Genomic DNA, 16,987 nt, shown 5'->3' with positions numbered 1-16,987 from the left:
GGCGCCCCCGTCGGTTGTTTTAAAGAAAGGAAGGAAGAGGAGGCTGTGTCTGTCCTGGGATGCTCAATCATTAGCTTACCCATAAGGGCCCCCCACTTTTGTTTTCCGACCCATGCGCCCTCTTTCTCCACTTGGCAAGCTGGAGGTGCCACGGGGCAAGCAGGCGTGTTAGCACCCGCATCGGCCCCGGATGTGCCGGTCAGTGAATGCAGACAGGGTGCGGGAGCTCGGCCAGGCAACTCGCCTCTCCCGACCCCAGCAAGGGACCCCTGCGGAGCCCCTGGGCTCGGGGAAGCCTGCCCCAGGGCGCCACGAGCGGGCTCCGTGGGCTCACAACTGAGTTAGAATGAACCTGGGTCTTCGAGTGGCACAGCGTGGCAGAGCCCTCCAGCTGTGTGGTTAGCAGAGGAAGAAGGCAGTGTTGGCTTCAGGACGCCCCCTCCCCTGGAGCCAGCTTCAGCATGCTGGCCCCCCAGGCTTGGAGGTGGGTGCGCGATGCTGGGAACCGGTGACGCCGTAGATGTGCTGCCCCATTTCGTGGTAGAAAGCTGACAACGTCTTTCCTTTTGCCACCTGCCCCTAGACTTGGTGAGCCAGACTGAGGAGTCACAAGGCGTCTCCTCTTTGTTGAGCTCTGGAATTTACTCCTCGAACCAGTGGGCACTTCCTGTTTATTAGGAGGGTGAAGGAAACAAAGGCGCCTCATACATATGCTTTGCATCCGTACAATTGAGCCACGTGTGGCCACTGAGTACTCGAAACGAGGCTGGTCTGAATTCAGACACACTGGATTTTGGAGACTTAGTACAAAAAAGAAGGAGCGTGAAATACCCCCCTAATAATTTAAAAACACTGATTTCACATTGAAATGATACTGTTTTGCATACACTGGGGCACGTAAAAGTCATCAGAGTTAATTTCATCTATTCGCTCTTTTTAGGTGGCCACTAGAAAAGCTACAGTTTCCCGCATGGCCGGTTCTGAGCGGGGCAGCTGGGGTTTAAAGGGTCACTCCCTCACCCCACATCACAGCATGTACCTCTCCCCTCACCCTGAGGCGGATCTAAGCGTGAGCCTCTGGGAAAAAGGCTGCTTCCTATTTCAGTCCTCCCCAGGGCTGAGGAAGTGACCGCGCTGGTGGTCAGGTCACGAAACCTCTGGGAGGTCACCCGCAGTGACCCCCCGTGGGGACGCAGCCCTTGGGAGAAGACAGCCAGAGCCCCCGCCCACGTTTCCAGAGGGTGGTGGGCTGGCCAACGGGCAGAGACCCTGGGGCCCCGTATGTGGGGCACATGGGCCGTGCTGGGAGTTCTTCCAGTGTCCAGGCTGTCTTAGAGCGGGGAGGTCTGGGGCGATCAGTCACCTGAGTGTCGGACTTCGGCTCAGGTTGTGATCTCACGGTTCATGGGTTCGAGCCCCGCGTCGGGCTCTGTGCTGACAGCTCGGAGCCTGGAGCCTGGTTCCGATTCTGTGTCTCCCGCTCTCTCTGACCCTCCCCTGCTCTCTCTCTCTCTCTCTCAAAAATAAATAAACATTAAAAAAAAAAAGGGGGGTATGAAATGACATGCATGTGATACACCAAGTTGCTTCATCAGCGTTGCTGAGAATCCAGCCTAATTTCGCTCTGAAAAATGACCCCACTCCACCCCAGCGAGAGGCAGGCTGACGTTTTCCAGAAGAGTAGATACACAGCTTTTGCATCTAAAAGAACCCATTTAATTTAATTTTTTTGGAAACCAAGTAATTGGAAGAACTCATTACTGAAATGGTCCTTTTAAAAAATTGTTTTTCATCCCAGATGGGGCAGAGAGGCTTTTTTTCCCCTCACCTTCTCCTCAGTATTTCATATATTCGCTGAGTGACGGCTTACAGATGGCTGTCTGCATCTCAGGGACTTTTTAGACTCTGTGATTTAGAAGCATGTGGCCCAGGTTGACACAATTATCTGAAAGTTGAAATTGAGTTCAGTCACAAACGAACATATTTAATTTGATATTAAAATTTAATCATATTTAAAACAAAATCTTGAAATCAAATACTTTATTCTGAATAGAAATGTCCTAAACACGTCTGGTTTTAACCAGAATCAGCAACTCTGTTTCAGATTAGGGTAAGGGATTTACAGAGTCGATTTACCATCGACTTGAAATGACCCTGCGGGTAAGTGGCTCGCACTGGTCCTGTCCTGCCCTCCTTCCCTAAAAGGGATTTGAAACATAGTTTCTAAGACTCCCCTTTTTGAATGTGCAAAACTGACAAAGTTGCGGGTTCGGGAGAAGAAAAGACAGTGAAGAAATAAATATGGAAATTAGCAAAAACCAGTATTAAGCGTACGTCTTTATGAATAAGGCTTAATCGCACACTTCATTTTGCAAATACAAAAGGGCCTTTTGAAATGTATTAATTAAAGTTAAATGCTTGAGACAGGCGGCTTTGTAGGGCCCCCGTCCTCACCTCATTAGCATAGCATTAAGGACAGCCAAGGAAATTGGGTTAATAAAGCCGGCTGTTGCAGCAGAGCGGCTGGGGTGAACTGGGAGCCAACAGCCGGACTGCAGGGTGGCTGGCGGGCTGCGGGTGCGGGGACCCCTGTAGTGGCAGAATTCCGCCCCGTGCCCCTGACATCCCAGACACAGACCCCCCCCACACCTTTCCACAGGTCAGGTAGCCCCTGGCACCAGCTTACTCACCCATGCCCCGGCCTCCTCCCCTGGAAACGCGTGGGGGGTGGTGCGGAGGGGGCTTTGCGGGTCACCGGAGCTAGACCAGGCCCTTCCCTGACACCCCGGGCCAAGCGCGGTCGTGGGCACTGAGGACCGTCCTCCACGCGGCTGCCTGTAAGCGGAGGGCGCCCCGTGGTCTCCATCCAACTCCACGCGGGCCGCACCCCGGCGGGGACGAGCTGGCGTCAGCGGCGGTGGCCGGGGAGCCCAGGGGGCTGTTTGGGGGCACAAATCCCGCAGACTTGGAGACAGCCGGCGTCGGCTCACCTCTAGAGGCACGCGCCTCTAGGCAGGCGGGGAGCTAAACGTAACACACTGGGACTCGAGGGGGCCCCGAAGCTGCCGGCCCCGGGTCTTCTCAGGGCAGCTCCTTCCAAACGCCAGTCGGGGCTGGGTCGGGGCGCGACGGGGTCGCGGAGCCTCAGAGACCCGAGGTACCCGGCACACGCGCCACGCGGCCTCGGGAACACGCCCACCAGGAGCGGGCCGCGCAGTCCGCAGTCCGGCGGGAGCAGACGACTTGGGCGGAGGACGCGCCCCGGCGGGGCTAAGCTCTGTCCCCGCGCTCGGTGAGAACCGGGCTGGCGCCCAGCAGGCCCGCTCCCCCGGGGTCACGCCGCCGGTCCCCGCTCCAGCTGTAGTCCTGGTTTTCTTTTCAGGGTGCGTGGCGATGCCCGGACAAGCAGGGCAGGTCCGCCGTCCCGTCCCGGGCTTGGAGCCGGAAGTCAGGAGATTGCCCGGGGCGCGCACCGAGGGCTCGGGGGCGCGGATTCCCGTATTCCGCTCTCCACCGCGCCCAGACGTGCTCTGAGCTCGCGGCCCTACACGGTTCCGCGCGCACAGGCTGGAAGCGACTTCGGGCGCCTTCTCCCGGTGGGTGGGGCCGGTCGGGGCAGGGTGACACGGTCGCGGGGTGGGGGGGGGGGTGGCAAGGTAAAATGTGAGACGCGTGCGGGAGTGGGGGCGGCTCGGGGCCCTCACGGCTTCTCGTTACAGTGTTTGCAAAGCGCCGAGGGCGTCCCGGAGAAGGCGGTGCACTTGTCGGGGCAGGGCAGCGGGGCGCCCGCAGAGAAGGGGTACACAGCGGCCTGGCCGAAGGGCGTCAGGGGCGCAGCGGCCACGGGGCCCGCCAGGCCCTGGCCCTGGTTGAGGTAGGCCACGAGGCGCCGCATCTCGTCCAGGGCCTGCGCCTGCATGAGGATGTAGTTCTTGGCGAGCAGCAGCGTGGCGATCTTGGAGAGCTTGCGCACCGACGGGCTGTGCGCGTAGGGGATGACGGCGCGCAGCCCGTCCAGCGCGTCGTTCAGGTCGTGCATCCGCCGCCGCTCGCGCGCGTTGATGCTCAGTCGCAGCGAGCGCTGCTCCCGAGGCCGCCGCCGCCCGTCCCCCGCGCCCCCGGGCCCCCGCCGCCGCCGCCGCCGCCGCTGCTCGAAGGCGTCGTCGTCGTCGCTCTGCTCGCCGCTGCTCTCGGCCGCCGCCGGGGCGTGGGGCGCGGGCGCCGCGGGGAGGTCGCCGCCCGGGCCCGGCGCGCCGTAGCCGCGGGCCGCCTCGGGCCCCCGGGCCGCCCCGTAGGCCAGGCCGGCCGTGGCCGCCGCGTAGCCGTGGCTCAGCGCCAGGTACGCGTCCCCCGACAGCGACTTGAGCTCGGCCATGGCCGCGCGGCCGGTGCAGCTCCGGGCTCGCGCGTCGGTCCGGCTGTCGGCGGCGGTCGGTGGGTCGGTCCCGGAGCCTCTCCGGCCGCCCGGGCCCCGCCTCCTGGGCGCCTCCTCTCCCCGTCCTCCTCGTCCTTCCTCCTCGCTCGCTCCTGCCCTCCTCCTCCCCCACCCCTCGCCGCCGCGTGCAGGGCCGGGCGGGGCGGGCTGGAGCTCCCACGCGCTCGGCTCCCGTTTTAAGGTGCGGAGGCGGCTGCTGGGACTTCGCGGCCATCCAATCAGAGGGGACTTGGTGACCGCCTGGCTCCACCGGCGGCGCCTACCGACGGCCGGGGCGGGGACCGCTGGATGCAGGGAGCTGGAGGTCTGCGTGGAGATGGGCTGGCGGCGGCTTTACCTGCATCTCCGCGTCTCCGGCCGATGCCTGCCTCCCCGGGGGCTGCCGCCGCGCGACGCCGCGTCTGACGCGGGCACCTGCCTCAGCCCGTCTTGTCCCCGGTTCTTCTGGCAAGAGCCGGCTCCGGCGTCGCGCAGGGGTCGGAGCGGGGAGCGCGCAGCACAGCCCCGGACACCTGCCCCCCACCCCCCACCCCGCCGGAGCAGGGGCGGAGCCCTGGCCTGGGGCCTCCTCCGGGGTCTTGGGCGTGCAGCCCGGGTAGGTGCCCCACGGAGCCCACGTACAGCCTCAGAACCGAGTTTGCGCACCGCTCACTCCGGCTGCCCGCCCTGTGGCGCCATCGGGAAGTCCCTGGGCCTGTGGGACGCACTTTCCCCGGATGAGTGCCTCCCTTTCCACACTCCCCCAAGTCATAGTGGCTTAAAGCAGGGATTGGACTTTGAGGACAAAACTTGCTTAGGATCAACGTCTGGTTTCAATTTTCTGGTAATTCAGGTGTGAGGGTTTCTCACGCTTGTCCAGGGGCAGAGAGGTCTTCCCATTTGTCCTTGTCAGGGTGTGACCTCCGTGGTGGAGTTGGGGAGGGTGGCCAGTGAGACACTGGGGGTGGGGGGGGGTGGGAGGAGTCGTAATTCTGGCCCGTGTCTCAGCCAACACTCCCCGCCCCGGGGACACTAAGGTGGCATCCCCAGGTGGGCGCCAGACCCGATCTTTGCCTGGGGGCCCGGGGTGGGGGGGGGTGCTGCGACGTATGAGGTCTACTCTGCAGTTCTCCCAGAGCCTGCAGGGGGGTGGGGGCTGTGCTGGTCACTGGGCTCAGCTTCCTCCGTGTGAGGGGCGGGCCGAGCTGGGAGCCCCCACCAGGAAAAGTTCTGGAGGCTGAGGGGAGGCTTTGGGGACTAGTGCCAGAGCTCTCGGAAGGTCTGGAGTTTCTAACACAGGTTGGAAAAGCCCAGAACGGCTCAGACGGGGCAGGGGAAGGAGCTGAGGGCGCCACGCTCCCTTCCTCAAACCCTGGGTCCCTGTTTGCAGAGTATGCTGAGGGAATGATATCCGCGCATGGCCAGCGCACCACCAGCTAACTTTCCTCCGCGTTCTTGGACGGAAAACCACCCAGGCGTTGCGTGCACACTGGCTTCTGGGGCTTTCCCTGGAGTCTCCGGGCTGCTGCTGCCTCTCGGATCCGGCCCCGGTGGGTGGAGGTCCTGCCGGCCTCAGCACCCAGCTTTTTGGTTCTTCCAGTGAGGGGTGGAGGCCAGGACCCCAGACTTTCTCCGGGTGGGAAGCTGCCTGGACCGGGAGCTGGTGGGAAGGCTTGCTTCTGGCTCAGCCCAGAGACAAGTGTCACCCTGGCCTCCAGCACGAGACCTTGGCAAAGTGGCTTAGTGTCTCTGCTCTCCAGGTTCCTTCAAGGAGAGAGTAACAGAAATGGTGCGTGTGGTGTTGAGTCCTCAGGGAGGTGAGTAGGTGCCGTGGAGTGAATGGCTAAGAGCCATTTGCTGTCTGGAAGGTTCTGGAAATCCAGCAGTGACTGGGATCCTGGCTCTCAAGGGCTTCTATGCTCTGTGCTGGTGTTTGAGGGCAGGAACCTAGGGGTAGGCCATCGTGGAAAACCTCAGGGCGTCCTTGCTCCGGGCCCCGCATGGAAATGAGTGGAGAGGAGCTACACACAGGCTGAGGCACCTGCCTGTGCTGGGGCCTCGTGGTTGCCCTCGCTGTGCGTTCAGGAGGGCGGGTCTCCCCCACAGCGTCTCCGGGCCCAGAGAGAAGGTGGGCCCTGTCTTTGGCAAGGACGAGAAGGGTCAGGGTGAGGCCTTTCTGAGAGGGGCCTGGGCTGAGGTCAGTCACAGGCCAGCTCTGAGGACAGCCTTGTGTGGACAGGAAGCCATGGTGTTCAGGCTGTGGTCTGAAGGGTGAGTGGCTGTTAATTCGACCAGAGGGCTGGGGGTGGGGGCATCCGGGCTGTCAGAAGGAGTGTGGCATGTTGGAGGACAGCAGCAGCCATTGTGCTCAGGGAAGCGTTCTCTACAGGCCACTGTGCTCTGGGGGCTGGGGACACTTCCTCCTGGAGGTCCCTCCAGGCCTGGCAGAGCTGCAGGGGAGAGGGGGTGACAGGGGACACAGAGAGGTGGGCCAAGTCCACAGGGGCCCTGAGGAAAAGTGCATCAGACGATGTCCTGCCTCTGGGGCTCAGGACTGACTGGAGGTGATGGGGTTGAGGGGACGGTATGCTACGGACCCAGTGGGGGCATTTGAATCACCGAGGGGTGTGTCAGCAGAACGCCGTGGTGACCGACATAGTAACTGTGCAGGTACGGTGAGGTTGGCTTTCCAGTCATGGCCTGGATCTCTCTCTCTCTTTCTCTCTCTCTCTCTCTCTATATATATATACAGACACATAGAGATAGAGGTAGAGACAGACAGGCAATGGAATATTATTCAGCCACCAAGAAGAATGGAATCTTGCCATTTGCCACGACGTGGATGGATCTGGAAATACACTTGGGCAAATTAAGTCAAAAACAAAGACCCTATGATTTTACTCACATGCGGAATCTAAGAAACAAACAAGAGGAGGGAAAAGAAAGAGCGAGAGACAAGCCCAGAAACAGACTCCTCAGTGCCGAGAACACCCACAGCCACCAGAGGGGGGGACGGGGGGCGGGGTTTAAGGGGAGCACTTGGGATTGTGATGAGCACCGCGTGATTAAAATAACTTAAAAAAATGGAAATAAAAGATTTAACCTTAAAAAAAAAAAAAAAAAAAGGCCTGGAGCACAGTCCCAGCCACGGCTGCAGGTCGGCGTCACCCGGGAGGTTAGGTTAAAGCTGGCGTCCGCGTCGCAGCCGGGGACGGGCACCCTGGTCTGTGGTGGGCATGGAAGTTGGGATGTCTAAACTTCAGGCCACGGCCATTTTCTAAATGGCCCCGTAACCAAACACCTTCAACGGCTCGGAGAAGGACTGGAGGCAGGGATGGGCCCACATCTGGAGCCCGGGACCCTAAAACAGCCTTCGTGGGGGGCCCACCCCCCACAGACGGAAAGGCAGCTTCAAATCCCGGCCAGGCGCCCGGAGAGGCACCGTTTTTTGGTCAGACGCCGCCACCTGCTGGCCGCCCAGGAGATTGCGCCCCGCCCGCTGGGCTCCGGGGCTCCTCGGAGTTCAGGGCCAGGTGGATGCCTGCTCTCCCGCCCTCTGGGCACCCGCTCACCGGCCACAGGAGGCTGCTTCCCAGGTTCCTGTTGTCTGTCATGCTGGGCACTGGGTTCACGGTCCCGGGGTTTGGTGGCTCGAGGCTGGCCCTGGTGTACACAGCCTGATGAAGCCGATCTGTCCCGTGGCCCAGGTCTCCCCAGCTCTGGGCCCTTCACCCTTGCAGGCAGGGGCAGCATGGGGTGAGGTAGGGCTGCACGGACTCCACCGCTTACGGGTAGCTCGGCAGCCTCCCTGGGCCCGTCTCCGCATCAGTAAAGTGGGACTGTGTTTGCAACTGAAGGCTGTTCTGAACAGCGGTTCCTCCGCCCTCCGGGTAGCCACTCTGGGCCACGCAGGCACGGTCCCTGCATGCGGCCGGCCCTTCTGCCGCAGCCAGGCGGGGACAGTCGGATGCCACAGCCCCCAGTGGATGACGCCGGCTGCCCCTGCATCTGCACTTGTTGGGTCTTGGGGAAGGGGGGCCGGTGGGGCAGGTGGGGGCCCGCGTGGAACACAGTCACCTGGGGGGCCAGGCAGGCAGGCTGGGGCAGGGGAGCAGCAGGGAACACGGCGCTGGGGTCCCCAGAGCTCGCTGCTGCGTGGCCTCGGGCAAGCCACACTTCCTCATCTGCAAATGGAGGGGCGTCGAGACAGGACAAGGAGAGGCCGTGGACACACCGCGTGGACCTTCTGGGGGATTCCCAGCCTCAGGGGCGGAAGAATCCACCTGTCAGTGTTGGGAATGAGCCCTGCGCGGGAGGGTTCCCGTCTCCTGGCGCAGAGCAGCCTTCTGATTCTTACACCACCCGTGACGTTTCAACCGTTTCTTGTCAAACACCACCAACGAACAGGAGGCCGCGGTGGCCGGTGTGGGGACGTGGGGCGTTCACTCACAGACGTTCTCTGAAAGGTGCCTAACAAGCATTTATTTCAAACCTCTGAATGCTTTTATTGATTTTCTTGCACATCTCTGCACCCGCTTTCCGGTTGTGCTTCGTTTCTGTGATATCGCTCTAGTGCGGGAGGCCAAACGAGGTCGCAACTCTTTGCGATTTTGCGTGGATGGTTCCCCGGGGACAAGGTCCCTAGGGGCAACCAGGACCACCTCCGGCTCGCCCAGCAGGGAGGAGGCCGGGTGGTTCCTCTGGGATTTCAGGCGGGACTCTGCCCCCCGCCCCCGTTGTCTTTCCGGGTCTCTGGTGATGGAGGAGAGTGCTGCTTAGCTCATTTTAGGGTGACACATGTCTCTGTGTACCCCTTACCAAGTGCCTCTAGGCAGTGCTTAGTGCACGCCCTCAAAGCCCCCAGAGTCTGTGCCACAGTGCCCAGGGTGGTGGTCGGCATCTGACCCACCTCTGCCCTGTGTCACCACACTCTTCTTGGGGCAAAGGTGGACGGACTGGTCCTGGTCTGCTTACAAGAAGCTGTTTTTTAAAAAATGTTTGTTTATTTAGAGAGCAAGAACGAGAGGGGAAGGGGCAGAGAGGGAGGGAGAGACAGAGAATTCCAAGCGGGCTCTGCACTGCCAGTGCTCGATCCCATGGGGATCCCATCGGGCTCGGTCCCATGAACTGTGAGGTCATGACCTGGGCCGAAATCGAGAGTGGGACCCTCAACCGACTGAGCCACCCAGGCGCCCCCAAGAAGCTGCTTTTGGTCTAGGTGTTGTTAGAAGCTTCGCAGAACTACAACCTTTCACATTTTTACGGCACTGGGCGATTTTCAAAGGATTCCCCCCTCTCCCCTACGAGCAGGCACTGAGCCAGGCCCGTCCAGGCTGATGAGAGAGGCTTCACTGAGATGTAATTCACATACGACACAGATCACCCATTGAAAGCGCACATTTCAGAGGTTCTCAGTATGTCCACAGTGTTATGCATCCCTCACCACCTCGCAATCTATTTTAAGACACTTTTATCACACCAAAACAGACACTCCGTATTCACCCACCCGCTCTCCATTCCTCCCCTCCCCCAGCCCCTGGCAACCACCCGTCTCCTTTCTGTCTGTGTCTGTGTCTCTTCTGGACATTCCGTGTGACTGCGATCATGCCTCGTGGGCTTCGCTCACTGAGCATGCTACTTTCAGGCTCCGCCACGCCGTACGAGAGGAGGTTTTAATGCGATGTGGCCTCGTGATGAGGCACATATAAGACAGCTCCCGGCCGCCTCCCGAATGTTGCTCACGACTCCCAAATCCCGTCCCACCAGCTGGACCTTCGGATCCCCCGCAGAGGGGGCACCTGCTGGGTATTCGGGAAGGATGCTGTGGAGACAGGTGCAGCATGCATCAGCACGAATTTATCTCCTCAAACTGTCTCCTTGGTTCGTGGCCCAGCCGCTGACCTAGAGCAATACACAGAGAACAAGTCGGTGTACCGGCTCGGGCAGGGTTTCCGTGCAGGCTCACCCTCGCCGCTCTGCTCCCTCTTCTCCATCACCAGGTTCCTGGCTGGTCCGATCTCTTTCCACCCACAACGCCCAGCAGCTGTCACTCACCTGCGGCAGAGTCCCTGCCACTTGGGGGTGCTCTAGGCCGTTCCCACCTGCGCAACCCCGTGCTGAGCCCCACCCCACGGTGCCCCCAGCACTGGTGCCAGTGATGTGTGATGTGGGGTGTTCCTGGTTCCAGCGCCTTGGCTTTAGACATCTGCCTGCTTGGAATGCCCCTGCCCATCCCATCGGGCTGAATGTACCTCCTCCTCCAGGAAGCCTTCCTGACACCCTCCCCCCAGCCCCCAGATGGACAAGGTGTCCATCTTTCGTGCTTCATTAGGAGCGGTGAGCTTCGCCAAGAGACTCTGGACAATCAAGGCTCGGCATTTCCCTCTGAGAACACAGTCTGCACCCCTGACATTTAGATATGGAGCCTTTACATTTCTTCGAAGTGGGGCGCCCGGGTGGCTCAGTCAGTTAAGCGTCTGACTTCAGCTCAGGTCATGATCTCGTGGTCTGTGGGTTTGAGCCCCGCGTTGGGCTCTGTGCTGACAGCTCGGAGCCTGGAGCCCTGCTTCGGATTCTGTGTCTCCCTCTCCTCTGCCCCTTCCCTGCTCATGCTCTGTCTTTCAAAAATAAACGTTAACAAAATAGTTAAATTTCTTTGAAGCAATACCAGATTTCTTCATAGGAAAGCAGCTTTAAAGTTTGTAACTACTACTTAGATATATGAATACCTTTTTGGTTTTCCTTTCTTGTCGATTTCTAATTTTATTCCATTATAGTCATTGAACATAGCTCATGCATATGATGGGAGTTTTATTGGACACAGTTGAAATCATATGTATGTATGTATATATATATATAGTCTATATTTACCTAAATTCAGTCGAGTGTATGTATCGTGCTGTTCAAGCCCTCCATATTCTTACCTTTCATCTATTGACAGCTGCTGAGATGTGACAGTCTCTCACTGTGTAACTGGACTGTATCACGGGGAGCGGACAACCATCCATAAAGCCTTTCTGCTGGGCACATCAAGACTGCTTTGAAAAATTTGTTCCCTAAAGATGTTAACAAGATCCCTTAGTGTCCTTTTTGAAGCTTGCTTTAGGCTCAGCATATGGTCAATTAAAAAAAAGTTAGTACACTTTCTTTAAAGACCAGTTTTAAAGTTCATATGAAAACTGATGAGAAAGTATAGTGTCCACTTAACCCTTCCCCTCCCCCACTCCTCTGTTATTGACTTTGCAGGACGAGCTGCAGGTGTCACGGCTGATGAACCAATGCTGATACATATGACACACCAGAGTCCGTAGCTTACATGAGCCTCCGTGTGCTGTGGGTGCCGATGCTTTGGGCAGATGTGTAGTGACGGGTATGCGTCACACAGAACAGTTACAATGCCTTAGAAATCCCTGCCCTTGCGCCCCCCGTTTGTCCCTCCCTCCTTCTCCCTAAATTGCCATGACATCTCATATGGTTAATTTTTGTCATTTTTTTTTGAAAGCGTGTTGTTGGGTGTAATGTTTTATGTAAGTTAATTTGGCCAAATTCGCTGTATCATTAAAAATGTCTACATGGTTACAGACATCTCTATTTCTTCTGTTAGTTGTTGGCAATTATGAATGAAGTTGCTATAAACATCCATGTGCTTATAAGGTACCACAGAAATACAAAGGGTCCTGAGACCGCTGTGAACAATTGTATGCCAACAAGTTGGACAGCCCGAAGAAATGGGCAAATTCCTGGAAACATACAACCCAGCACGCCTGAGTCATGAAGGGACAGAACGTCTGAGCAGACTAATCGCTAGTAAGGAGATTGAGTCCATAATTAAGAACCTCCCGATGAAGAGAAGCCCGGGGCCAGATGGCTTCACAGGTAGATTCTATGAGACATTTAAAGAAGAATTAACCCCGATCCCTCTCAAAATCTTCCAAAAAATTGAACAGGAGGGAACAGTTCCAAAACCATGTTTTGAGTCCAGCATTACCCTGATTCCAAAACCAAGTAAGACACTACAGGAAAAGAAAATCATAGGCCAATATCGCTGATAGAAAAAGAAGCAAGAGGCATTCAGATCGGAAAGGAAGAAATAAACTTGCCTCTGTGTGAAAATGACATGGTTTTATATATAGAGATCTTCCTGGACTTAGGACGGGTCACATCCTGACAAACACATCGTAAGTTGAAACTGTCACAAGTAGGAAATGCATTTCATACACTTCACCTACCAGACATCACACCTTAGCCTCGCTGACCTTAAACGTGCTCAGAACACTGACATGAGCCTACAGTTGGGCAGTGTCCTCTGACACAAAGCCTGTTTTATGATAAAGTGTTGAATATCTGATTTATTGAATGCCGTACGGAAAGGGGAAATAGGATGTTGACTGGATGCAGAATTGTTGTGAGTGGATCTGCTGTTGACCTTCCTGAGCGCGTGGCTGCTGGGAGCCATCCCCACCCAGCCTCACAAGGCAGGATCCGACCGCATGATTTTAGCTGGGGGAGAGAGCAAATGTCAAAGTACGATTTCTACTGAATGTGTATTGCTTTCCCACCTTTGTAAAGTCAAATAATCACAAGTAGGGGATTGTCTGTATAGAAACCCCTCAAGACTCCACTAAACAACTGTCATAACTAATAAAAGAATTCAGGAAAGTTGCAGGATACACAATTAATACACAAAAATCAGTTGAGTTTCTACATGCTAACCACAAACCATCAGAAAGAGGAATTAAGAAAATAATCCCATTTACAATTGCATCAAAAAGAATAAAATACCCAGGAATAAATTTAACCATGGAGGTGACAGACCTGTTCTCTGAAAACTGTGACATTGTTGACAGATGTTGAAGACGACCCAAATAAATGGAGAGACATTCTGTGCCCATGGGTTGAATTAATATTGTTAAAATGTCTATACTGTCTAAAGCCATCTATAGATTCAATGCAATCCTTATCAAGATTCCAATGGCATTTTTTTTTGCTTTTTTTTTTTTTTACGAAATAGAAAAATAAAATCCTAAAATCTGTATGAAACCACAAAATACCCTGAGTAGCCAAGGCAGTATTGAGAAAGAAGACCAAAGCTGAAGGCATCATGCTTCCTTCTTTAAAACCATGGTAGAAAGCTGTAGTAATCAAAACAGTGTGGCTTTTGCATAAAAACAGACACACGGACCAGTGGAACAGAACAGAGATCCCAGAAATAAACTTACACATATATGGCCAATTAATTTATGACAAAAGAGCCAAGAATATTCAATGAGGAAAGGACATTCTCTTCAACAGATGGTGTTGAGAAATCTAGGCAACCTCATGCAAAAGAATGAAACTGGTCCCCCATCTTAAACCATCCACAAAAATCAACTCAAAATGGATTAAACACTTGAACATAATACCTGAAGCCTTAAAACTCCTAAAAGAAAACACAGATAGCAACCTCTCTGACATTGGTCTTGGTGATGATTTTTTTTTTTTTTTATTTGACACAAAAACAAAGGCAAAAACGAACTACTGGGACTACATCAAACCAAAAAGCTTCTGCTCAGCAAAGGAAACTATCAACAAAATGAAAAGATATCCTATAGAATGGGAGAAAATATTTGCAAATCATATATGTGATAAGGGGAGGGGTCATATCCAAACTATGTAAAGAACTCATACAACTCAGTAGCAAAAAACGCAAACTGATTTAAAAAGTGGGCAGAGCCTTGACCTCAGACTCTGGAGGAAATGGAAGTTGGACTGTGCTCCCCCCCGCTGCTGGCAGACCATTCGCTCTGGGGCCTGAGGATGGTGAGGGGTCCGGTGTCCCATCCCTGGCTTTGATCAGTCACACTCATGCTGACTGGAGTTGGCAGGGAAGGCAGCAGGGGAGGGCTGTGAGCACCCAGTGACAGGGCTGGCATGGGAGTCCTGGAGGCAGAACTGGAGGCAGAGCTGGAGAGGCTGGAAACAAGATCAGAGGCTGGTGGATCCCAGGCTTCCCTTGGCAGAGGTGGCTCTGTAATGCCGATGTGGGACAGTGTGGAAATGCCACCTAGGGCCCCCGGGCACCTTCCTGTCTTCACCAGGGGGCACTAGGAGGAGGTGTGCTGAGAGTTCCCCCAATTTCTTGCCTTTTCCTCAGGGAGGGGTGTGCTCTGGACCACCTGTGAGGGTGTGGGGGGGTCCGGGCCAGCTCCTCTGGTCCTGGGGCAGACACTGCTCTTGGAAGCACGTGGCCGTGCAGACAGACCTCGTTCCTTCCTTCTGCTGCTTAAGTGGGTGCTTGGAGACACCCCTTTCTTTGCCCACTGCTGCCACTCCCCACCCGGTCCAGGCCGTTGGCCTCAGCATTCACTGAGTTGAGGCGTCCACAGCTACCCGCCCCGCCCCCCCCCCCGGACGTGGGTCTCCAGCCGTGCAGCAGACGGGGCTGCATCTGTTCTTTTGGTGGTGGTGGGGTGCCTCTGCCTCTTCTCCCTCACTGCCTCTGGCCCCTGGACACATTGTCCTCAGGAGAGAGTTTCCAGAGAGGATGTGCCTAACACCTGCCCGCAAGGAGGCCCTGGGGTATCGGTGGCCCTTCTTGGACCTCCTGACCCTGCCCAGCCCACGGCATGTGGAGCAGACAGCTGTCCTGCTGAGCCCGCTCCAATTCCCAACACGCGGGATCACGAGTGATAAAAGCTGGCCGTCACGCAGGAGTAGTACCTGAGACAGCCTCCCTGCACCCCGCTGCTGCACGGGCTCCCCACGTTTCTTCCTCCCCAGGTGACAAGGGAGATCCCGGTGAAGCATGTCAGGTGTGTCCCTGCCGAGGTCCCCTCATTCACAGTAAGACTGTGGCCCACCTGGCCCTTTGCAGGGGCCCCTGGCTGCCGCCCAGAGCTCGGGAGAACGGTGGCCTCATCGCACCCGGCCCACTCCCACCTTGGCCCAGGTGGTCCCTCAGCCCCCGACATCTGCAGGCAGAACTTTCCCTGCAAGGCCCATGCCACTCCCCTCTGTCCCCTGCACCCCTCTCGGGGGGCCTGCCTGAGTCCTGCTCCAACTTCTGTCCTCTGTGTCCCCTGCCCACTCCTCCCCCATTAACCCCATTAGGTCCTGGCTCACCTGCTGCCCCCTCGCCTGTGCTCTCTGCGGGCACTTGGAGAGCAGGCAGTGACTGCCCAGCACTTGCTCAGGTCACCTGAGGTCACCGTGCCCTGGGCCCCTGCCCCGCACTCTGCAGGTGCGGGCATCAGTGGGGCTCCGCGTGGGTGTGGCTCAGCGCCCCGCACCACCTCCTGACGGGGTGAGGGGGTGGCCCATTAGGGTCAGTTCTCCTTCTGGCCTCCAGGGGGCAGCAAGCCCCTGGGTCCAGCCGCTTCCAAGGCAGGTCTGGGGGCTGCGGAGTCATGGAGTCCAAGCGTGTCCTTGGTTGCTCTTGGGCCCGACCTCTGGCCCTGGGCCCTCTGGGGTAATCAGGACACAGCCCCGGTCCCCTCACCCTGCCCCCCGCAGCCCTGCATCAGGTGGAGTCCAGCGGGGATGGGGGGAGCTGCAGGCACCAGCAGCCGTTCTGGGCCTGGGAGGGGGCCCCGCAGACAGGGAAGGGCTGCAGGGAGGCGCAGGGGCGTCTGTGCGATGGCTGAGGGGTTCCAGCCTGGTGCCCGAGGATGGTGGGTTCTGGCTGCAGGGAGGATCTGGGCCCAGGAGACTGAGCATGACCCCAGAGGGAGGAGGAGCAGGCCTCGGCGGGCGGCGGCTGGGGACCTGAGGCCAGGCTCCTGGCGGCTGATGCGGGACCCGCAACTCTCTCCTCACCTGGGCAAGGCCCGGCCACGGCACCTGCCTCCCAGGTTCTGTGTGCTTTAGGCAAGTGTGTGGACGGGGCCCATGTGTGCAGACGGCGTCCACGTGTGCAGACAGGGCCCATGTGTGCAGACGGGGTCTGCGTGTGTGGGGACAGGACCCGTGTGCACCATGCGATTCACACACTTCAGTGGGTCACCTTATTGGGACGATGGCAGTGTGGACGCCGGTGCCCTGCCCAGCCGTCCAGAAAGGCCTCCCTCACTCTTCCCCATCTGTAAAATGGGGTAGCAAGGCTGACGGTCGCCGGCAGGCACGATGGCTTGTTGGCCTCCCACTCAGGTGTCCCCTCTCCCTGCTCCCTCAACCCACGGCACCTTGGACCTCATTCTGAGCCCCGTCACTATGGCACTGGGTCAGATGGTTGTGGCCATTTCACACCCTGGCTGCCACACGGGGCCATGGGAGCGCCCACCCCCAGGGCAGCAGGCGGGAGCCCGTCCCCCACTGGTGCCCTCACGGCCAGTAAGACACAACCCCGGGTCACCGGCCGATCTGGGCGATGGGCCTTGTCCCGGCCCAGTGTTCGCCAACACCTGCCGCTGTGTTTGCGTGAAGCCACCTGTGTGGACCCCCACCGGAGGCCCGTGGCCCCATCTGGACCGTGGCTGGTCGGCCAGGGTGCGAGTGACATCTGCCTGGCTGTGTCCCATGAGCCGCATTGCCTCTGGCCTGTGGAGTTCGGCTGGTGTCCCTTTGTCATCGCCGGTGAGTGGATGTCCTCCCTGGTAC

The 16,987-nt window shown here is 57.6% G+C and overlaps 1 protein-coding gene across 1 annotated transcript; it reads right to left on the bottom strand.

Annotated features, from left to right (window-relative positions):
* Positions 1-3,700: 3,700 nt before the first annotated feature.
* Positions 3,701-10,407, bottom strand: BHLHE23 (basic helix-loop-helix family member e23). Its single transcript, XM_047068121.1, has 3 exons — positions 10,380-10,407; positions 8,429-8,598; positions 3,701-4,741 (listed from the first exon to the last, which is right to left on the bottom strand). The coding sequence occupies exons 1-3, from the start codon at positions 10,405-10,407 to the stop codon at positions 3,701-3,703; spliced, it is 1,239 nt and encodes a 412-aa protein (XP_046924077.1).
* Between the last annotated feature and the right edge of the window lie 6,580 nt (positions 10,408-16,987).

The sequence above is a fragment of the Lynx rufus genome, unplaced genomic scaffold (genome assembly GCF_022079265.1).
Source record: "Lynx rufus isolate CCGP_SWC_20201006 ecotype Redwood Valley unplaced genomic scaffold, mLynRuf1.p SCAF_8, whole genome shotgun sequence".
Classification (NCBI taxonomy): Eukaryota; Metazoa; Chordata; class Mammalia; order Carnivora; family Felidae; genus Lynx; species Lynx rufus.
This window is presented reverse-complemented; position numbering and strand designations above follow the sequence as displayed.

Excerpts from the sequence above, each read along its gene's own strand:
- BHLHE23 (XM_047068121.1), bottom strand. The coding sequence starts at position 10,407 with ATGGAGAAGAGGGAGCAGAGCGGCGAGG. Across the intron at positions 8,599-10,379 it reads GAGGGAGCAGAGCGGCGAGG|ATGAGGAAGTGTGGCTTGCC; the intron begins GTGAGCCTGCAC and ends CTCCATTTGCAG. Across the intron at positions 4,742-8,428 it reads CCTTCCCCAAGACCCAACAA|ACCTCCAGCTCCCTGCATCC; the intron begins GTGCAGATGCAG and ends ATCTCCACGCAG.